General features: G+C 34.2%; 1 protein-coding gene across 1 annotated transcript; it reads left to right on the forward strand.

The window, feature by feature from the left end:
- Positions 1-2,637: 2,637 nt before the first annotated feature.
- On the forward strand, positions 2,638-5,473 carry LOC124364730 (transcription factor MafA). The gene has a single exon (XM_046820431.1). The coding sequence runs from the start codon at positions 2,773-2,775 to the stop codon at positions 3,934-3,936; it is 1,164 nt and encodes a 387-aa protein (XP_046676387.1). The 5' UTR covers positions 2,638-2,772; the 3' UTR covers positions 3,937-5,473.
- The last annotated feature ends 19,038 nt before the right edge of the window (positions 5,474-24,511 follow it).

Genomic DNA, 24,511 nt, shown 5'->3' on the forward strand with positions numbered 1-24,511 from the left:
AAAGATCTATCGCATAGACAGACAGACAATCTGGAGGCCCTATTGAAAGGTTTTAAGTGTTACACGTTGGCTCGTTTAAAGGCAAAATCTATGTTACTTGGTAATTAATTTGATTTATAAATTCTTGAAATATTATATTAAATTAATTTCGCCTGTAACTCTGATTAGTTTTAGTTTCCAATAAAACAAAACGGTTATTTTGAATAAGTTTAAATTGGCATAACTCGGAAAATTTAAACAGAAGGCTTATGTCATTTGAAATCTTTTCGAAAAAGAAATGTTCTCTATATTTAAACCATGTGTCTACCAGTTTTTTTTTTAGAAAGAACGTTAAATTAAAATGTCTCTAAAAACTAAAAAGTATCCCTGTAGTGACAACTGTAAAACAGTTTTTTCATGTTAAAAGTAAAAAAGTAAGTAATATTTCTTTAAAGTAGGTATAATTTAAGATAATGACACATTTACTGTCAAATATTACTATATTATTCTAAAACAGTATTATATGATCGTAATGAAATATTGTTATATGATCCCTATTAAAACACCTGTCTTCCTTCAGTCAACTTCAGAGCAAACATCTGAGTTATCGAAGGTTATTATTGTGGTACCATTACCCTCGGTATGTGTTATTTTGTGTTAAAATATGTCAAGATTGACCAGTTTAGTTGAACAGTTTAAATCTAAAAAGGATCACGAATATTATATTAAAATTCTGTTTGTTAACCGATCCATAATTTTGTAGCACAAATTAACTTATGATGTATAAAAGTCTACCGCACAGCTTTAATTATACTTACTAATAAGCGAAAGCTAATTTAAATTTTAAAAACTCGAATTAAAACTTTATTTATTTTTTATGGAAACTATAAATCTAGGTGTTAAGACAAATTTGAAACCTTTTTACTTGATACTTATTAGTTTAAAAACTTATTATAACTTTTTAAGATTTAAAACTCAATTAAATTGATAATAGCATCTGTTATCTAATGTTTTGAGCTAAACATTGTCAATTTGTTATGAAACAATATAATTTTTGGTTATGTTCCTATGTATACAGACATATATTTTACATTGAATAACGTGATAGACTACGTTTGTATGTTGACCATATATAAGCTATACAGCTCAATTATACTGTTTAGATTATCATTCAATTTTCCTCTTAACGTTTTCAAATGAAATAATCTAAACTAAAGTATTGATGAGAGCATCTACTTTACATTGTACTAGGTGGTGGGAAGGGGGGTTGGTACAAATTACCTCACAAACAGTTTTTAACATTTCGAACGTAATATATACAGTAGGTACACACGAATATTTAATTTGTTACAACAAACAATATAAATAATAGCATGGAGGAAAGATAAAAACAAATCATTCACTCGTAAGAAGGTTAATTGAAACGATGAAAATTATAAAGACAAAAATAGACAGAACCCACATTAGAACCTAGAAAAAGGGATCGAGTTTACTAGAATATCGAGTTTCAACAAGTACCTAATGTTTGAGGGTGTGTAATAATTATAGAAATATAAATTTCAGTTTTGCAATATAACTATGATTATTAATTAGAATATATTGCATTTAACGACATCTAAAGGTAAACGAAGGAAATAGCGATTATAAATATATTACGGAAAACTATAAATTACGTCTTATACTGAGTGAACTCCGACAATAATAAACAATACTGAACATTTAAAATTTAATTAAAAAGTTGAGGTAAGCTAATTAAGATTTTACAACACTAAAGATAGTATTTTGTACAGTAGCGCTATCTATGCTTTAAAAGAATAGAACTAGCTTTATAGAAAACTAATTTGCTACACAACACTTAAATAGATACACGGAATATTCTCTGAAAAGTCAAAGACTCCACTGATACCACTAATACTAAATATTTGAAATTATTATTGTATGATATAGGCTACACATTTAGGTGTTAGATGTTTCACAACACGTGATTAACTTTAAATGCCGCTAGCACTATAGAATTTGATTTTCATCACAGTACTAGTAAATAAAAAAACATTTCTTCTGGTGTTCAACTGGTAGTAATAAAACTGAAGAATGATGTCTCTTTAAATCTCCGTTTATAAGAGTGCCAAGCATCGTTATTATAAAACGTACGAAAACGTAAATTACATGCTTTTAACCGGGCGCACCCAATTTCAATTGGATCTTAAGTGAATTATGTAATCTCAAAGGCTCTAAGCGGGATTTTACTTTCTGCGAATGAGAAATACCAATATCCCCTGGATATTGGAAAAGTTCGCAGGAGCGGGGATAAGAGCGGCCTTATTAGAGAGGTGAGTGTTTAATCTACGGGCAAAATGGAGCTGGTTGGTCGGGAGTCGATAAGCGATTTATTCCCTTCTCTAACCGGAAGGGTAGTAATTTTTGAACGGTACTTATTCCTAAATTTGTACAGCAGTTTCTCCTTGTAAGTATTAGAGTGTAAGTTATTTTAAGGGATAATAAACCAGCAATAGCCGTGAAATGAATATCGGCGGATCGAGTGGAAGGCGCTCGATAGACACCTGGGGGGCGGGGCCAGCCGGACCAATGGCGTGCGAGACCACGCCCCCGCGCGATCGCGGCTGAGCAGCGGTTCAGCGTTCAAGTCAGCGGGAGAGACAGTCGGAGCAGCGTCTCTGTCGTGTCAGCCGCGTACTTTAGCTCACGAGTGCACCGCGCCGGTAGACCAGTGATCAGTGACTGTACTGCCGCTGTTCGGATGGTAGAGTTTATTTTGTGTGTGATCGAGTTTCGATGAAGGCTCAAATGGATCCTGCAGATCGCCATCTCGCGGACGAGTACGTGGAGGAGTTCGTCCTCGACCACTTGGAGGCAGTCTCCGTGAAGCGAGAGACCAACAACAACAACACCGAGGAAGACACGAGGGACATGAGGCCCCAGAGGTTGCCGCCTATGCCGATCTGTGGAGGAAGTGTTCTTCCGTCACCGCCACAGCTTCTGACCCCGCCCGCCCACCAGGCAGAGGACCACCACCACTTTAACCACAACCACAACCACGGCCACGGGGCCGTGTACCACCAACAGCAGTTCAGCCAGAACGTGGTCCACCACATCCAGCACCACGCGCAGAACATGGTGGTGCACACCCAGAACGGCGTGGTGGTCAGCGCCATCAAGCACCAGAACAGTCTCGTGATGTACCCCAACACCCCGGGCACCCCACCGGACACTCCGCCGATCAGCATCTCCCCCAACGTATCCGCCTCCCCACCGTCGCACTTCCACATAGGCCAGCCGCATTCCCACATCCAGCACGTGCACCACGGCAAGCCCCCCGGGGGCCTCATGGAAGACATGGTGTGGCTGACGCAATCGCTGCGTCAGGAGCCCTTAGACCTCCGACCCAACTGCAACGAGATAGAAGACGCTCAGAGCTGGCCGGTGCAGCATCCCACCATGAACCACAAGAGGATGCCTCAGGAGTACTTGCAGCAGCACGAGGAGGACATGTGCGTGCTGCGCCCGGTGAGCGTCAGCAGCGGCGTCACCTCCCCGCTCAGCGGATCCGGCAGACTGCACCACCACGGGGGCGAGCCGGACATCATCAGCGACGACCTGCTGACCCATCTCACTGTCCGAGAGCTCAACAAGCGCCTGCACGGGCTACCCAGAGAGGACGTGGTGCGGCTGAAGCAGAAGAGGAGGACGCTGAAGAATCGTGGATACGCCCAGAACTGCCGCAGCAAGAGGCTCGTCCAGAGACACGAACTGGAACTCAACAACCGCCAACTGCAAGGCGAGATCCACAGACTCCAGATGGAAGTGAACCGCCTCTGCCACGACAGGGACATGTACAAACACCGCTACGAGGTTCTGCAGGGACAGCTGAGGGTGGATGGTAGTGACGGGGTGCCCAGCGCCGGACATAGCAACCCGTCCTCACCCGAGCTCTTCTGACGCCACCGCCGGGCGGTTTGGAGTTGAGGATTCTACAGGTCAGCAAACTCCACGTCCAGGACCTAGCTGACCAAGACTTTTCCGAACCGGGCTATGTAAATATTTCTCTCATTCAATATACTGTAAGCAGTTTTTACTCTCGAGTCAAGGACAGAAGTAAAGTTTATATCCCTTGAGTAAAAATCAGATAGTTGTAAACAGTCTTAAAAATCAATACCAAAGTTCTATTACCGGTATTCAACTGCATGACTTTGTATGTAATGTAAATAGGTGTACAGATATTCATCTAATGATTCATTAGCAATAGCGATTTTATACGTTAATTAGTTTTAATTGATTTGGAAACGATACTTTGAGTATTTTTTCATGACTTTTGGTCCTTGAAAGGAATATTTTAGGTCCCTCTGTTCTGTCGTACCGGTTCCCGAGCATTTATTATATGTTACGTTTAGGAAGAGAGCAGTTCGCGATGTTTGACAATACGGGATGCGTCCGCTTGCGAAAGATGTAAACAGGCGCAAGGTTATGCTACAACATTCCAGTAATGTTTTGTCTTTTCTTCAACAAGTAGTCCATCCTAATCGGGTCATAGACTTTGGGCTCGAACTAGAATATTGCATTTTCACAGTTGTAATTTATCTTTAGTGAAATATAGGCTCTTTTCTGCGGATATTATAAGTTTGTTAAACATTAAACATGAATATTTCTAAACATCTCAAAGAATGAAGCAGTTACTTAAAAGGACTTTTCGAAAGATGAAAAAGAATACGTCTGTTAGCGAGCTCTAACGCCTATTATAGAATCACTAGTAAAAATGAACTATTTCAGGTCTAATTTCAAGTAATGAATCATTTTAAACAAACAGTGAGAGTATTAATCTATAAACTAATAAAAATGTTGTTACAAAGTAAAACTCAAAGCTCTGTATAGTATATTAAAAATATTAACAGAAAAGCGTCAATTTGAATTTTATTTACAGATCGTGTAAACCCTCATTGTTAATTTATATACTAAAGTAAAATACGCTTTTATTTCACTTAGTCATCTCGAAAAATAAATTGGTACAATTTTCGTTTAAATAAATTGTAATTATTACTCTCACTCCATATTTTAGCTCTTCCAATGTTCATTTTAATTAGTGCTTGATTTTATGTATAATTTCAGATTTAAACTTAGTATTGAGTTAAACTCGTTTATTATTTTTTAGTTTAGTGTATTGTTTTCACTATAAGTGAACTTGTTAGTGTATATTTTATAGTTTATATTTTATTTACTTATGACTTAGCTTTATGGTTACGTTATGGTAAACCTATTCCAATAATTTGAATATTTAAATTAAAGACTTTTTTTATTATTTTATCGAAGGAATGAATACCATCTCCAATATTACAGGGAAAATAAACAAATTTGGATTTAATCTTCCAGTTTTATTTTAATAATCTTGTACAGTTACATAGATTTAATATTTTCAAGAAGTATAGTTAGAGTTACCATTTTGTTACCACGTCAAGTATGAATTAAAGTACTGTTTTGATTATTTGCTGCTTTTCATTTACCTTTATAACAACTCTTCTTATATAAGCTATAAGTGCTTCATGGACGAGGTTCACTTCTCTGGTGCAATCTAGTTTGTGCTTGGAAAATATATTATATTTTTAATTAATAAAATATTAAGATAACTTCCTTTATTGCAGAAAAATAGGCAAGTTTTTATCCTCCGCTTAAAATAACAGCGGATTTAATTATAAATAAATTTAAATTGAAGAATGTAGACAATTTTGAACTAAGGCACAAATAAAGCATTTTACAGCATGTACTTATAGAATATATTTTTACAGTATACGAGATACATATTGTGAGAGAAAAATGTTATTTAATCCTGAATTAAGGAAATTATATATTTTTAATTTAATACGATTTATAAAAATGACAATAGTTTTAGTATTGATCCCGTAGTGGATATCAGAAAGCATGAAACATTACATGAAGCTCAACTCATTACAAAAAAGTGTGACTATAGCGGAAGAAAATAATCATCTACACAGCGATGTAATCTAATACAACTTCAAAGATGTAAGTATTAAAAAAAGGTAATTGCAATGTATTATTAGTAATAACGTTAAACTATTTTACTAATTCCCATTAACAAATTATTTTCGTATACAAATTGTACATAAATTAATTTCTTACTACCGGAATAAAATATTATTATTTCATTGGCGTTTTACTGTTTAAATTTTAATCAGTAAAGTTCGTTATAAAATAATAAGTTGAACGATGTATTCTAATATAACTTAAAATATCTAAGTATAAAAAAAGATAATAATTGCACTTTATGTGTATTTTATCAGTAACGTTAAACCCTTTTACTAATTTCTATTAAGAATGTATTTTTGTATAAAAGTTGTACATAAATGAATTTCTTACTAACGGAAAAAATATAATTATTTGATTGATGAATTTATTGTTTAAATTTTAATCAGTCAACTACGTTATAAAATAATGAGTTTAATTAACACTTCTTATTATACGGCTTTTTCAAAAGTTTAATTTGAACACTTAAAATATCATCAAAAGGTTCATTAGAGATACGATAATCTTATTTTTCCAAATAAGCGAATAACACAATGAAAAACACGCTTAACAATAAGTTACAGTACGTAACATAGCAACGTACTTTATCTTTAGCAAACGTAACCGATGGAGGTTTATTGAAAGATAAATCATCGTAACCTTCACAATTAGAAGTTGACAACAACAAATACGCAATTAAACACTCTGCGTAGAAGATTGCAAAGGATGAGATGTAGGCTATTCCCGCAATACACGGCAATACCCAGATTGCCTACCTTCGCCTGCACGTATGGTTCAGCAAGGTGCGCCTAGATCTTCAGTGAATAGTTCAGTTGACAAAATTTATTACAAATTCTGCAGTAGTGGTTATCGTGTTGTAGCCCTACGAGAACAATGTTACACCTCCTGCACGGTTACGACCTTATTTTTAGTCATCGAATTATGGGAGATGGCTAATTTAAAAGATATAAGCATACCGATGCTTTGGTTTTCTCGATATTTTTATGTTTACTGCATTTATAATACCTCCAAACTACCTTTTCCTTTACCTTTAATTATTAAAAAAAAAAACATAACAATACTAAATTTACAGAAAAAATAAGAAGTTTGGACAAATATATGATTAATACGCATCCCAATGATTTGGTATTATTGATATTGTTATAAGTTACTGTATTTAAAAAACCTCCAAAATGCATATTACTTTATCTGTAATTATTAAAAAAGTATAAAAATACTAAATTTACACAAAAATAAGAAATTTGAAAAGATATAATTAATACGCATCCCAATAATTTGGTTTTCATCATATTTTAAGTTATTGTATTTAGAAAACTTCCAAAATGTCTGTTACTTTATGGTTTAATTATTAAAATAAGTACGAAAATACACAATTTACTCAAAACAGAAGAAAATGGATACGTTGTATGCCTTTAAAATCAGATATATATCTCCCATGTAGTTTCGATCTAAAATAAAAGCAGAAAACTGCATGAGGCTTAATTTGTTTTTATGGAAACAATTTTAACCAATTATTTGACTACTGCCGGCTCTTAAGAGTCTGTTTTATTGGCTACATCTTAGGTTTATCCCCACAATAATCTCAAACACTATTATGTCTTATCTTTGCTCGTAGAATTAATTGGATGTCTCGTTTTAAAGATATGACTTGTACACTTTTAAGCGCTCTTTAGTATTCTAGATATTCTAACGGGCCTTTAGAAAATACGGAAAACTTTTTTTAACTTTATCAATCAAATACTTAAGAGTAGACACTTTAGAAAAAAAGAGAAACTAAAGCTCATATATGTGGCTTAGAAGTCATATATTAAAAATGAGACATCTCCAATATTAACGGAGTGTAAATGTCTTTTAGCTTTAACTTTGTTCGTAAGAGGTAAAATTAAAGGAAGCTTCACTATAGCAGGATCTTAAGATCGGCGTGGTACTGGCAATAACTTTGATTTTGTACCAATAAGAGCAATGTTAAATTTTGAACAACTTGACGCCCATAATTATGACTTAATAACTTTAGAAAGACGTATATCTGTAAAGATATATATATAATATCCATCTAAAAAGAAATCCAAGCTTTTTGGATTTTTTATTAAAGGCAAAATGTATGCGATATTCAAGAAATGTGTTGTAAGCTTATCAATAATATCTTTAAAAAAGAATCTCTTATTACTTTACGGGCAAAAATAATTAAGGGTGTTTGAGGTTCACTTGTGTTCAAAAGGGTTAAAATTTAAAGTTGATTCCATCAGCCAGCTTTAGTGCCTAGCTTCAATCTGAAATCTTTGACTACCAAGCTGCGCATGTTTACCGTTGGAAGTAACATAATATTTAGCTACAACAAGCTTTGGTTACGAGTGAGTTGAATGTCTACATATGTAGCTAAATCGTAAGATGTTACAGTTTTGACTATTAAGCGGTGCAATCACAAATATTATTAATTTTATGATACCATAATTTTGTAAATCATAATTGATCATTAATTTGAAAAGCAATGACTTTTACTGTTCTCAATGTTTAAATCGTTTTCGATAACTTCTTTTCTTGTCTGTTTGTTAAGTACAAATAATCGATTTTAAACTTCGGGAATACATGAAAAATAGTTTGAAATCTTGCACTTACCTCATAAATGGATGACAGTGTCATAATAAATACACTGTACATTATATAATTCAACTTTATTTTAAATATATTTTAATTAGGCATTCGTAACCATGGTGACAACGAGAAAAATAAAAAATAAAAGAACTACTGAACTATTGTGAAGGTTAATTGTATTAATTTTCAGTAAGTTAACACTTTATAATGTCACTCTATTACTCGTATTTTCACAAACGTGTTCAAAATTTTCAACCCGTAATGTTGGTTTCACAGAAAGTTATATAGCGAAAAGCGCACTATTTACTACGGCAAACGTTTTCTGGGATTGCTGATGAAAATTGGGATGGTCAATGCACGGATCCTATGTTCGAAAATGAAAGTTACGTTGTTCGCTTTTTCTCTCTGTTTGCTGAATACAAATTTTGTAACTGATTTTAAACTGACTTAGCAAAGAACTAGAGATCTGCAATTCTGAATATAACCTATAACTGGGTGACAACGTATTAAAGTACTTTATTTTAAGTTTCGATCAAACAAAAATTAGTAACAGATATGTATTGTTTTTTATATTTATTTTCTTGCTCAAACTAACAAAGCAAACTCAACTACGGTACTAGAAACACCCTAGACCGGAATAAAATAAAACTGGCTGAAAGTAGACGCTTTATGACCGAAATGAGCTTTTCAAATCAAATCAGAACTTACAAACAAACATAGTACGCTTTATACTATCGAAATTAGTTTCACATGGGCCTCAGAGGCTAGTGTGTGGTGGCGAGTCGATTTCTTTTTGCTGTGCACAGCGGTGCTATAACTAATTAACATATTAATAATAATAGTAATTTTAAAAACAATTACTGTATTTCAAATCTAACATAAAAATAAACAATTGTAAATTGTTGGCCACAGACCTCATAAACGATGCAACAATACTTTACAATCTAATTATTTTAATATCAAATCAAATAAAAAACAAAATAAGGTATGTTATTTGCTATAAAAGAAATCGTTGAATAGAAAAAAAATTACTAATGTTATTTAAAGTTAAATTTTGTTTATTTAGAGGTGTTAAGAACAATTAGAGATGGGAGATGAAACGGCGTAACACGGCCATAGCAGAACGGTAGAACGTGTAATAATGTAAGTCAGTCCAGTAATTATTCTCAGAACTGTGTATGTATAAATATTTTCTTGATCGGAACAACAAGGCAAACTGAACCATGGCGTCGGAAACATTGTTTATTCAAACCAGAAGTGATCATACACGCGCAATACCTAAAACAAATATTCCTTCCGGCTCAGTTTGGAGGAAAACTAGACTTCATACGAGGCTGTTATTACGGAATATCAAACTGAAGATGCATTATTATTAGTTTAGATGTTTGATTCTTACAATACTGATGGGACAATAACCCTTAATGTTGGCATCTTAATATAACCGTAACACTTCAAATATTTAGAAAGCCTATGATCTTGAAACCCTACTAGACAAATATGCTAATTTCATTGCATAAACTTGGACATAATTTAGGTACAATTAATTTAAAAAATGATTTTTTTAAACGTATTTACTAATAATGATCCAACTAGGTAATTCTATAACTTTAAACGCCCACTATCTTAAAATAAGAAAAGTATTAGAAAAATTAGTAGAAATAAATTTTGTTTGAATAACTAAAACTTTTTTGAAACATGTAAATTTAATTTATGTTGTGAATACCTGAGATAACGTTTTTGTTTTGTTCAAATTTGAATAGCTGCCATCTTGAAATGGTTTATTGGTTAAGACTGGCTAATGAATTCATCCAAAGTATATACCTATATACATATATATGGGCACTCCACAGTACGAAGTTTACCCTGCATCTATTAAGAGGTGCAGTAGTTATCGTGTTTATAATTATTCCCGAAATACTAGTTAATACTTTGCTATCTGGAATCCATACATGATATAAAAATCATGCATAAAAACATAAAGTATATATTGTAAATTACCTAAAAATTTAACTTTTAAGCTATAATGCATAAGTTATACAGTGTGAGTTAAAAGTATGGATACACTCTGTTTAGTTTTTAATGGATAAAGATGGAGAGATGGAACTTGGGACACCTTTCTAGGAAATAGAAGTGTAATTTTTTGTCACTGTTACAACTTTGTCCATTTCCCCAAAATGGAATACGGGGGAGGCGGGAGGGGCGGCTCAAAATTTTTAAAAGTAAAGGCACATAAAGTGACACTTTAATTTAAAGGTCTTGATAAAAGAAGAAGAACAGTGGAAACTAGTTTTAATTCTTAATCTTTGAATAATGATAATATATATTTCATATTTACATCTAAATATGCAGTAAATACACTAAACCAAGGCCTGATTTTAAACTTTATCTCAAATCCAACCTGATGGGTGGGACCAAGGCCGTATTATGAGCAAATAAGAAAAACTTATCTCTAAGGTTTAGCTTGTACCGAATGGATGAAACGCATAGCGTTGGATATCGCTGAGGTCACAGTAATCAATACACGATTTGCAAAGTTTACTTAAATATTTAATTGTGGAAAATAAACATAAAAGCACCACTTCTAGATGTTAAAAAAAATAATGTGTTGCTACGTTGCTGCCAAATAGAGTCATAAAAAAACCTAATGATATCATGGACGTGAGCCTAATGGTTCCAATGTTCTAAGAGAATTTTTTTATAACCAGTAACAAGTGGCAGGGTTGTAAAAATATGTATTATATAAAATACAACTAAATAACGGTACAAGCTGTGATATATTGTTGATATAAATAAGAAACAAGAGAGGGTCTAGAGAACTCCCTTGCCCTACTTTGTACTCGATACTTGGCTTGTTACTTCAATGTATTTAAATATGAAAATAATTTTGTAAATACAATTTTAATGACAAATTATTACGTTACATTTAAATTAGAAAAAAACGTCTGTACAGTTTAGCTGCGATATATTGTTGATATAAATAAGAAAGAAGAGAGGATCCAGAGTACTCCCTTGCACTACTCCGTAGTTGGTACTTGACTTGTCATATCAAGCATTCAAATAGAAAATGATCTTAAATACAATTTTTAGTAACATATATCACTTTAACATATTTATTTTAATTGGTTATTACTGGTGTATAGTTTAAAACATAGTTAGTATTCAAAATGTGTTACATTCACTTTACAACTTTTTGTAATGTCGCACAATGAACAATGTCTAAGTATATTTGCAATACTCATGCTACTACAACAAACTATGGCAAAAATATACATAGGAACAGTTAACAATAATGATGGTTATCAATATTTATAATTTTACTAATGATTTACTTTACAAGAATTGCTGACACGATGAGAATGCTTGTGAAATATCCCCCACTCCCCATCTCATCGAGCCGATGTCGTAACCTACTTCCAGGTACTAGCTTCCCAAGGACTTTGGGGTCATATCCATGCACATAGGCGTGTCTATCTATCGCTTTTAAGGTTTAGAAGTTTTCTTTAAACACTTTGTATGTAAATAAAGTGATAACAGGTCAAAGATATGTAATGTATGTTAGATTTTTCCGTACTGAAGTAAAAGAATGTTATATAATTTCTTGACTTGCCTTGAGATTTTAAACATAGCACTTCAGTGGTCATTGTTGTAACTAAGGATATTTGTAGTAAAATAATGCTAGTGGGCATCACATGCTATTATATAAATTAAATAATTAGACTCAAAATTATAAATATATCATTAAATTGAATTTAATTTAAACATACAGTTTTTTCATTCTATATTTCAAAAACATATTACTTTCTAGAAGAAATTAATTTGGTATAAACATCGTACTAGATCAACCTTCTAATTTTTATCAAATACAAAGAGAGATAAAAATTAACAAATGCATGTTATAATATAGTTTTAAAATAGCAAGTTTTTTAGTTAGCCTACTCAATCCCGAATTTTATTAAAAAACAAATATTTTATTAATGAAGATGTGGTTTTGGTGTGGCCTTTTGGGTTTTAACATTGTATTATATAAAAATTTATCGCATTTTTAAATGATAGATTTCTGATGTGGATTATGTCTCTTCTAAAATTACATGTAGGCTATTACCATTACAAATTGAATAAACAATGTTAGAATAATAAGTGTATTTGACAATTTTCATGATTATTATTGGGTTTTAAAAATCTATTAGCGAATGAAGATGAAACTTCGGTAAGGAAAATAATAAAAAATAATTTTTATTTACAAATTAATAGTTTGCCTTTTATTCATTCTATTTATTCATAGAAAACCCACAAATATAGGTTGTACTCTATGGATATATTTTTTCAATATGATACAATAATATCAGAGCTACGGAAACCGGAACAGCGGTTCTCGTTATACTAGGTTATCGAATACAATGCCCTCTGTAATACACGATAATAATACGCTCTTTGCTACTTGTCTAGGAAATCCTCCACTTACAGAACCATGAGGTCTCGTTATACTAGGTTATCGAATACAATGCCCTCTGTAATACACGATAATAATACGCTCTTTGCTACTTGTCTAGGAAATCCTCCACTTACAGAACCATGAGGTCTCGTTATACTAGGTTATCGAATACAATGCCCTCTGTAATACACGATAATAATACGCTCTTTGCTACTTGTCTAGGAAATCCTCCACTTACAGAACCATGAGGTCTCGTTATACTAGGTTATCGAATACAATGCCCTCTGTAATACACGATAATAATACGCTCTTTGCTACTTGTCTAGGAAATCCTCCACTTACAGAACCATGAGGTCTCGTTATACTAGGTTATCGAATACATTGCCCTCTGTAATACACGATAATAATACGCTCTTTGCTACTTGTCTAGGAAATCCTCCACTTACAGAACCATGAGGTCTCGTTACAGAAGCAGCTGTAGTGAAAAGATCTTTTAGTTTACGCCATATCAATAATATTGAAATGCTTGTATAGCCTACTCTTACTTCATAGAGTTCAGAAGACATATTTTTCAAAAATATTATTAAAACACATGAAAACGTCATTGAATTTTACTTTTGAAGCCTATAATTTTTAAATATGTAAATGCTGAATTCAAAATAGATTTTTGACGTGACAACGTCTTAAATTAGGTTGTTTTAATATTAAATGATTTTAGTACATTAAGAATATCTTCAATATAAGAAATTTCTATTATAAACCTCATTTTACGACAACTGTGTACCACCCATAGCAGTAAATTAACTTTTTATAGAAAAAGTATTCGACTGTGTAATCTCGATTAATATTTAATATTTTACTATGGTATTTTAAGTATATATATATAATAAAAGTAACAAGTTTTAATTCTTAGTCATTTCACAGAGTTTTTGCTATTTCATACTCTCTGCATAAACCTAGGTCTATTTTTCGTAACACCTGTAACATAGGTTTTTCACGTTTATTCCCTTGTCAATTCAAATAAAGACATAATTTCACTACAACGCTAAGGAATTATAATTGGAAAGTACCTTGGCTCACTATAAAATCAAAGTTATATGTTATATTTGTTAATTTATTAAAACTTTTAAGTTGTAGCAATACAACGCCCATAACCATAAGACCACACCCATTAAAGTTATCAAGTACGGACGCGTCAATACAAATTTATAAAGTTCAACGATATATATATATATATATATATATATATATATATATATATTCTACTAGAAAAAAAAACACAGTTTGGGGATTTTTAGGGACTAAAACAAGATGGCAAACGAGTAAGGTTGTCACGTTATACAACCCTTGTGGTAAAATTACTCGCTATTTTACTTTATTAACGTTTTAGAGTGCTCTTCAAGGATTTGTAATTATCTCAGTTAAAGGTGTTTAATTGTTTCCAGACTACACACCCCTTCCGGAAACAGGATAAGGGTTGGCGACAGTTCATGAATTTCAAATAACGCTGTTAAATGACACCTTAAGAAGGCCTTGGGCTTTGGGCTTAGGCAAAAACCAACGCTAAACTCAACTCAATATTATTTCGCAAATAAAATAGTTTATTTGTGGGGTATAACAGAACCACATTAAATAGAATTGTTTAAATGCAAGGTCTGCATTTAATTGCAAATTCTTGGGTCATTTGAAAATGTTAATTCATTCTGAAGTTATTGGTATTACCTTATAACTACTAACTTCATATATTCATAGGGGGTAATTGAAATAATACTGGTAAATAAATTATATCATTAGATTCCATTGAAAATTCCTACCACTATTTTCATAAGTGTGCAATTCCGGGGGTTTCATTGGCATGAACTTTTTCACTACTACATTTTGTATGGTTAGCATGATAAAACATGTTTGAGTTTCATGGGTCACGATTACCAATACGATTTCAAAGAGAGCTTTTTGGAGCGCAATGTCATTGATTATAGATCCTTCTGATCTATAATCAAGCAGATCCTAAGGATCTATAATCAGGCAGATCCTAAGGATCTGTAATCAGGCAGATCCTAAGGACCTGTAATCAGGCAGATCCTAAGGATCTGTAATCAGGTAGATCCTAAGGACCTGTAATCAGGCAGATCCTAAGGATCTATAATCAAGGGCAATGCTTACTCGGAGATACATCTACTAAAAGGCCTGATGGGCACACTACAGGAAAACTCCTATTGGCTGAGTATTAGCAAAACCTATTCAAGAAGCTGAAATATTAATTCTGTACGAGCCACACGAGAACTAACTGACCTACAGACTTGCATGGTCTGCATGCTTCCTTTTTTATGTAGGCATAATCGGGTTTGATGATGGTGCGTGTCACGTTATGGGATTTGGCAGAGCGTTAGTAAGCAGTTTAAGATTGGTCCTTTGTCCAGATGGAAATGACAGTCGTAGAATACAACAATTTGTGAAAAAAACTGAATGCAGTCATTTAACATTTTAACATTTGGTTTAGACTCACCATCGCAAGTTATCTTAACGAGACAATAAATAATAATGCTATAATATTAGGTTAAAAAATGCAGGTACCAATTACTTCCATGAAATACATACATCTCATTATTTATCTATATACCTAACCTCTCCATCTACGGGGGTCACTTGAGGGTTAACATGTTCAAGTGAAAGAATATTCACAATGTAGGCTACTCTCCTCCGTCCGAGCCCAGCGTTCGACTGACTGCGCAGATCTTCAAGTAAACAACAAGTTGTCTGCTCAGCGGTGGCGAGTGGTTCACTGTCCACTGTTCCTTGCGTCAGCGGGGGTTGGGAAACGATGATGTGGAACTCCAGGTCAGTGTCCGTCTTTGGGGCCAACCAATGCCTCTGCCATGCCCTACTAGCAGTTCATTCAATTATGGAAATTCGCAGAAGTATATCAATATATTTGACCCAAAATTAACTATTTTTAGTATTTTCTTTGGATATAATGCTCTAACGCTCATTTACTTTCCACTGATGAATCAGCAAGGAGACATTGGCAACTGGCTGTAGAGGAGCTTTACTTTATAAGAACAATCTTCGCACAGAACACTTTTACGTCCTTATTTTTCGTGTAGACTTTTGACCGATTTTTAAACTTTAAAGCGTCCAAACCCTTTTTAGTCTTCTATGTAAAGTTCGTATTTTCTGTATACAGGGTGTTCAAAAAAGGGTGTAGCAGACTTGTGTGGGATAGTATTCATTATTTCAAACAAAAAATATCATATATACGTAGGTCGGGAAATGTCTCGTTTAGTCGCTAGCAGCCATTTTTGTATTTTTCTATAAAGAATTTATTACCTCTAAAATTAGTTAGCTAAACTAAATTTTGTACATAGTTTTAAATAGATCAGAGGAAAATAAATATAATTGTTTTCTTTTCTTTAATATTAACAAAATGGCATCTGTTGTTAGTTTTTAAAATAAAATTACAAACTATCGTTATAAAAACATTAACCAGGCAACAACTATTTAAGAAATTTCATTACAATTGCAACCGTACATGTTCCAACGAAATCCGTCAATGCACAAACGAGAACGACCACTTTAGAGGTATACTTGCACAATCCGGGAGCAGCAAACAACTGATACCTCTCAACTGTGACATGTTTGGCGCTCCTGGATTGTGCAAGTATACCTCTAAAGTGGTTGTGCTCGCTGATACGTTGACGGATTTTGATGGAACAAGTACCGTTGGAATTGTTATAAAATTGCTCAGTCCAGTACATATTTATAACCATACTGTTTTTTATTATTTGACTTTTTGTTAATATTAAAGAAAATGACACAATTATTTTTAAATGTTCATCTTATTTATTCAAACCGATGTTCCAAATTTCCTTTCTTTAGGTTAACTAGTTCCAGAGGTAATATTCTTTTTACAAAATGGCGACTAGTGGCTGAACTTTTTACCTATGTTTATAAGAAACTTTTTTATTTAAATGATAAATACCCACAGAAGATTGTGGCACCCTTCTATGAACACCCTGCATATAAACAATAAACATTGAAGAACAAGCTAGTATAAAATTAGTTTTCAATAAAAATTACATGGTATATATTTTATCATTAAAATGGACGTCTCCCATAGCCTTGTGACTAAAAATTAAGGCGTAAAAGTATTTGGTTTACCGTTGTTCTATTGGGGTCAAAATTAATATGACCAACAGTAAAAAACGTAACCAGCGAGGGGGTCCAAGGGGTCGGGACCCCTTTAACATTAAAATTTTTCAATTGATTTTTAGCAAACTATTATTATTATTTAAATAATTGAGTATTACCGACATGTACTGCTGAAAGATCGTTCTCAATACTGAAGCGGGACAAGAACTTTTTAAGGAACAAAATGGGGAATGAGCGGTTGCACTTGCTTTACTTTCTGTTCACTACTAGACAGTCGTCTTGACCTCCACAAAAATTTCCCTGGCTACTTTCATGCCGACAGTACAGCCAGTTCTTAAGAAACGGGTAGAAAAGAAAGAAATAAGAATAGATATTGTCTACTTTTGAATCCTTTCTAAAATCCTAACAATCCGATTAAACAAATGGAAACTAAGACTGCATTTTATTACTTGTGTTAAGAAAAAGATTGACATCACTCTCATCTCTTTGATTACACTCTACGTAATGTTTTGCTATTAAGATTTCTCGATATTATCGAGGAATTCTTCTCGCCCACAGATGTTATGAGTTTATACACAAACGACTCAAATTGTAAACTTTATGTTATCCCTGTTTTGCGTCGTTATAATTGTTTAGAAACTAATAAAATGGATTTATATTTTTTAACTACTAAAGTTTAAAATGAAAATAGTATGAGAGAGATCTTTCTAGCCAGAATCTAGAACTAGGAAATGTAGACATTAGTTTTTTGAAACGAGTAAAAAAAGGTTATTGTATCAATAAATTCACGCATATAGTCTCATTCTTATTTTACTGGCATGTGTTCTAAAAGTAATTACGAAGAACACGCCCATTATTACAAATTACAATTTCACTTGCGGTCTTCAATTTTCTTATCAGAAAATTCTAAACCATTTGTAACAGGTTTAACATTGGTTTGACAGAAAATCCTGCACAAAAATCAACTTCTTCTTGGGGTATTTAAGTAAATTGCTACAATAATAAGCCCAGCAAATAAAACATACATGTAGGACAGCGTTGACAGGGTGACTTAAACGCACTGAAGCGAGACAAGGTGATCAAACCTGTCGCTAAATGTCACGGATTATAACGAGAGTATAATGATGTAAAAGGTGGAGGGTGAGGGATATCATCACTGTCAGATTGGTGGGAGCGTGGGGAGGGTGGACAGTGTCATGGGGGAGACCCTCGCTCTGCCCACTCCAGGGCCACAATTAAAGAATATGCCCCTTGGGTTTTAAATTGATTATGTGTTATAACTTTGACTTTGTGATATCATATACAGAGTTTATACCGTAACACGTATAAGGGGATTGCCTGACTATTTTGGCACAGTTCATTGTTGACATTATGACTTGGCAAAACACAAAGATCAGTGGCTACACCGACAAAGTGCTTTTCGATATTAATAAAAAGCTCTTGCCAAAAACACACAAGTGCATTTAGAAAAATTTAATTACTTCACTGAATTTCATAAATTCCTACAGTTTTGTAGAGTTATTAAAAAAGCTTTCTTTCCAAATCCTCCCAAGTTACATTCATTGTAAGAAAGGGGTAAATAAATTTATCCCGAAAAATAGTTTACCCTCTTATAGGTTTTCCAAGATTTAATTCATCCAGTGACTGTGCGCAGTACAGATAATGTTTGTAACATCAAAACTAAAGTTCGGATGTTATGGAAATATAAGATCATTCTGATGTTGTTTTAGACGATCAAGAACCTTTTCTTTTAACCCGGAAGGTTCTGGCTAGTTTATACCTTCCAATTTAACCTACTCTGGGTACAGCAAAAACCGATGTGCCACTTAAAACTGGGCAACCTTAGGATGTCTAGGAGCGGCACATCACTAACCTCAATTGTCGATACAATATTGGGGTGTAAGGGTAGATCGGTAGGAGTAGTCTAATGCCGGGGATGACTTTTTAAGTTGGTGGAGCTTGCTAAATGTTAAGGGCTGTTGCTAACCTAGACATAAGGGTGTGCCACCCCCTCTCTGCCTGCTGTACCTGGAAAGGCTGGTAAAGAGCTGGCCTCCCATTCTTCCAAGGAAACATGACTGGGATTAATGCCCAGTCTTCCTAATGGACCTCGACAGAGGGCGGCCCCTACCCCAGCCTTGCCTATCCTGAATATCCTATCACTCCGGAAGTAGCGCAAAGGTCCTTATAGGGCTAAGTGCAATTTCTCAAAATTTTTGCCCTAAGGTGACAAATAATACCCCGTCTTTAAAGTGTTTGAATATGAGCAAAACAATGATGTGACAAAGGCAGAATACAATTAACAGAGCTCTGTCTTTTAATATTATCTGACTAATGAAAGTATTCCTATACATGGTTAATATTGCAAAAGTTTACAACACGTTATACGACTAATCTTGCAAATACTGAAGTGAGAAAAATATTACCCGTGAACATTCGTAATCTTCAACGAAAATTTGTTTCTAAAACCTTCTAACCGTTGCTTTTTTACTGACGCCACCAAGTCTTTATATTCAGAAGTAGTTATAAACTTTATCAAAATATTTCCATTACTTAAAATATATTTTTTATTTTTTAAATATGGGAACAATATTTAAATTTGTTTTACTTTTAACGCTTTTTGATAATGAGCATAAGCCTTTCGGAAAATAAATTTGAATTTTGCAAGGAGGTTTTATGCATTATGAAATTGCAATTATGGTGTACTGAAATGTGATACCATCAGTAACATTGGTAATTACGTCGATAAGAAATCGCTCTAGGCAATTTCTTGATGTATTCAATGGATAATCACCAATATAACAACAATTTATGAGGTAGGGCAGTCGGTGTTCAAGGCGATAATGTGTGTTTTAAAAAGTAAAGTAAAGATGCCTTATTTTACCAAGCGATGTTAGTGTTAAGAAACCCTCCCTAACACTTGAACTGGGGACCAACAGCTTAAAGGTGGCTTCCGAACCACCACCAACAGCCGGGCACGCGGGCTGCTTGCAAGGACAGGATCGCTCAACGGTAACCCATCCAAGCAGCAGCCACGCTCGACGTTGCTTAATTCAGTTATCTTGCAATAACCGTTGTACCCGCTACACTGCGCTATTGGCCATTGGTGTTTTATAAAGACGACGTTTTTACTGTCCACGAACTTGGCACCTAATTTATAATATTATCTTATCAGGTCGCATTGTCCCCTTGTGACCATCACCCAGTGATAACTGATACTGATAGACAAAAGGATTGACGTAGATATGCGAGTGCGTTATAAGGTGGATAGTAACACAATTTGCAAATTAATTTAAAAAGCGCACTTCACAAAAACGTCAACTGCACTTCCATAAAAAGCCGAAAACAATCGTCAATTTTAAATGTCGATATCGATATTGCTAAAGTAGGCCTACACCATAGTTCACCAAATACAAATTAAACCAGAAATATACAAATATACAATAGTAAGAAATGTGTACTAATAAAATATAACACAGTACTTACTAAGTTCATTGCTTTTTTCTTCTCTTATTATGTGCAATTCATTCCTATCATAATCATCTTATACATGTATTTTCTGTACTTTGAAAATCATAAAAAAGGATTAATACCTTAACTAACGTATTCTTTTTGGTTTTAACTACATACAACACGTTTTAAATATATAGGAATGTGCAGAAAATGAATCTATGAAAAATATGGTTTAAATTGTTTTCCAGATATATTGGTGAACTGGGTGGGAATTAAATTTCCACACTTGTATAGCCTAGACACCCGTCGTGACGCAACAACCCCCTCCCCCCCCCAACATGACATGGCGTGGTGCCCCCGGGGTGACATCCAGCGACACTCCCATCTGACTTCTGACAGCTCGCCCCTCCTTCCACACCTCATTACTCGAGTCTGTATCACAATCAACTGTTCAAGTGTGTTTCCAGTTTCAAATAATCTCTGTTTGGTGCGATCTCTTATGTTTTATTTCGGCTCTCTTTGCCTTCACAGCGTTGAATAATAATGTAATAATACTATAGTAATTTCTTCATAGGAAAAGGCACAATCTTCAAAGCACTTTGATGGTGTTTAGACCTACTTGTGGTATTGAATAAAACAACGATGAAATGATATTCTGTTTCAATATTTAATTTCGATTAAAATAATTTTGACTGTCCAATAAGAGAAACTAAATAATAAGTATAAGGGGTAAAGGAATGTAATGTAAATAAATTTGTTCTTTGCGAAAAACAAATAAAACTACTAAACAAAAAAAAAAAAAAAAGAAAAAAAGGCAACTAGAACGTGCACAGAGCATGATTTAAAGCCAATGCTTTAGAACATTACACTCGTATTACTTTCTTAAATGTTTTCTTTGCATATAAAAGCATGCGTGTGTATTTTGGGATATACACTTAACTTGAGAACATTTCAGCACTGAAGTAGGTTTTTAATTTGCTTTCGCATTTGAGTTTGGAAGCGCTCAAATAAACTACAGCGGGGACTAAATTTTGAACTAATTTTCCAATGTATTTTTTTTTGGACAAATACCTGAGGAAACTTCTCTATGCACTTCGTTTTAAGAGGATATTTGCGGTTTCTTCTGGAGTGAAAAATATATTCAGGATAGGTAAGGCCGGTGGGGTAGGGGTGTACTCCTGTCGACATCCCATGAGGAGATATTACGGGCTCTGTATAGAGGGAGGCTAGCTTTGTTTCAGCCTCTTTAACTCACTGACCTCTTGGGATGATGACACTCGGCCACAATTGCCGCCTGAAGGCACAAACTGTACTCCCAGCCCAGTAAGCAGCCACTGCTCACCCGTTGTAATCACCAGAAACTCTTTTTTGAAATATCTTTTATGTGTCGGATGGTGTAAAATGGAATTACCATGAATCCTTATCAGCATTCACGACCAATATGTACAGTATCATACAATATTTTCAAAATCTCAAAATAATAGTAGATTTCGCAAGGGTTTACAAAAAACTCAATTATGCCTATAATTATTAACTAGAACATAGACAACATAAGTGTCGTAAAAGAATTTTTTGTGTTATCATTACTTTTGGAATAACGATGAGTTAAAGTGGAGAAAGCTTAAATTTTAAACAGAAACCCGTGTTTTTCTCCATATTTTTGGTCGTCATGATCCACGATAGCTCACAAAATATTTTTATTTTATTCGAATACATGAGGGAATACTACCCAAATAGTACAAATTTATTTTCGAGGTAGTATAGATTTAATGTGATAGACGTTGTAAGCGAGAAGTTAAGCGTGTGAGAGGGACCGCTGGGACCCGGCTTCGTCTGTGATCTTCTTCAGAATAACAAACTAGTCAAAGCGGGTAGTGATCACTACTCTACTCACTCCATCAGTCACCTTCCGCAGTGAATTAGACGTATCGATAAACCCTTTTAACCCAATATCTCGATAATTTGCTGTTAGTGATATGCTGCTCCTGGACATCCTTAGGATTACCCAGATTTAAATGAGAAATGTGTACCATACTCGTGGTAGATTATATTAAAAAGTGAGAAGATATAAAGCGTTTTTATAAATTAAAATACGTATAAAAGTGCATTTATTTCGTTGTATAATTTGAAACATAATAATAGTTGTCACATTATGGTCACATGTCCATCTTCTCCTTACAACACCCAAAACTTGCACCTTCTCATGTCTTGAGTTCGATTACATCCTTACTGACTGATCTTTACCAAAGAGTTTCCCTCAGTGGGTTGAAAAAAATTCCCCTATTGTCTACCTTTCTGCCCGAAAGATAGACTTTAAACTTTGGACGAAGCTTCATTTCTTATATAGGCGACATTTATTTCAATAATGGCGCATGTTTCTTCACTGAATTTGTCTGAACGTTAGCCCAGTGTACTTGAAATTGTATTTTGGTCTCACTATCTGGGTCTGGTTAAATTCATCTTCTTGATTTACTGTCCTCCTGCCTATATCCCACATCATAGCTGAAGCCAAGAACGAAATGAGCTATAGAATTTTCATTTTGGATTCGAGTTCAGGAAAGCTGGTTACACTAAACGTGGTTTGGCGTACTCAAACCTTGTTAGTTGCGAATGCATCGTAAATGACACTATTAATCGTAATATCATATAGTTGGATTCCTCTTAAAACTTACACTTGACAAACAAGCACAAATACAGTATATTGTGTCATATAAGATATCACAGGTCGATTTTGAGAGCACTGATTATTCTAGAATAGTGAACTCTAGAATAGTAAGCGGTTTCCCCAGAAAATCAAGCCGTTGAGAGAGGGACTACCATTAGTGATTAGTGAAGTACCATTCTAAATTAGTGTTACATACAACTTAAACTACATTTTAAAACGATCTTGGGTAGTAAATACTACCTACTACTCTCTTTGATGATTTTCAAGGCTTAAAAACAAAAATATTTTTAAATTTTAATATGTTTGACTTTGTAATCTTTTAATGGGATACTGTTCAAAAAAGAACTAATCACGATTGGGTTTTATCTTAACCGCTTAATGGATAAGTACGTCTGGAAGATACCGCCAAGAAAAGAAAGATTTCCTGGTTATCATTGCAGAAAGATACGGCGCTATTCAACAGCAAACGATCCGGTGACTTCTTCTGGTCTATTTGAAAACTTCAAAAAGGCGATGTCAAGATAAGAACAAGACGAAATAGGATTTGCTAGTGAACCACTGCCAAGGAAAGTTGAACCTGGAGAAGAGGGAATATTGTCGAAGGTTGCGATCGCTGAGGCAGCACTCGGCTGATCGATACCAGATCAATATGTTTTGCTGGTGAAAGTATCAGAGAACTAAAGTTTAATGACCCAATGAGAGGGAAATTTAAACCTGGGAAGGGAATATTGTAAAGGTTGCGATCGCTGAAGTAACACTCGCCTAATCGATACTAGATTGCCATAAGATTTGATAGTGAAAGTATCAGAGAACTAAAGTATAGTGACACACTGAGAGGGAAAGTGGAACCTGGAGAGGAGGGAATATTGTGGAAGGTTGCGATCGCTGAGGCAGCACTCGGCTGATCGATACCAGATCGACAACAGCGTCGACCGGCTCGGGGCTTCACAGTCAGGTCTGGTTACTCGCTAACTGTGATCTGATTATAGAGTTCATCATACAGTTTATACTGTGCTCTTGCTATCAACAACAACAGTATCATCTCTTATCGGTTTTATATGGAATTCAATCTCGTAAACTCTTAGATACCGACGTTTATCTTTTGTTAAATGGTCCTTCAGCCTCAGATTGAAGTAGTAAGTAGATCTTTCTAGGAATTTTTATATAGGCCTACGTAATAACTCAGTCAA

The sequence above is a fragment of the Homalodisca vitripennis genome, chromosome 6 (assembly GCF_021130785.1).
Source record: "Homalodisca vitripennis isolate AUS2020 chromosome 6, UT_GWSS_2.1, whole genome shotgun sequence".
In the NCBI taxonomy this organism is placed as follows: Eukaryota; Metazoa; Arthropoda; class Insecta; order Hemiptera; family Cicadellidae; genus Homalodisca; species Homalodisca vitripennis.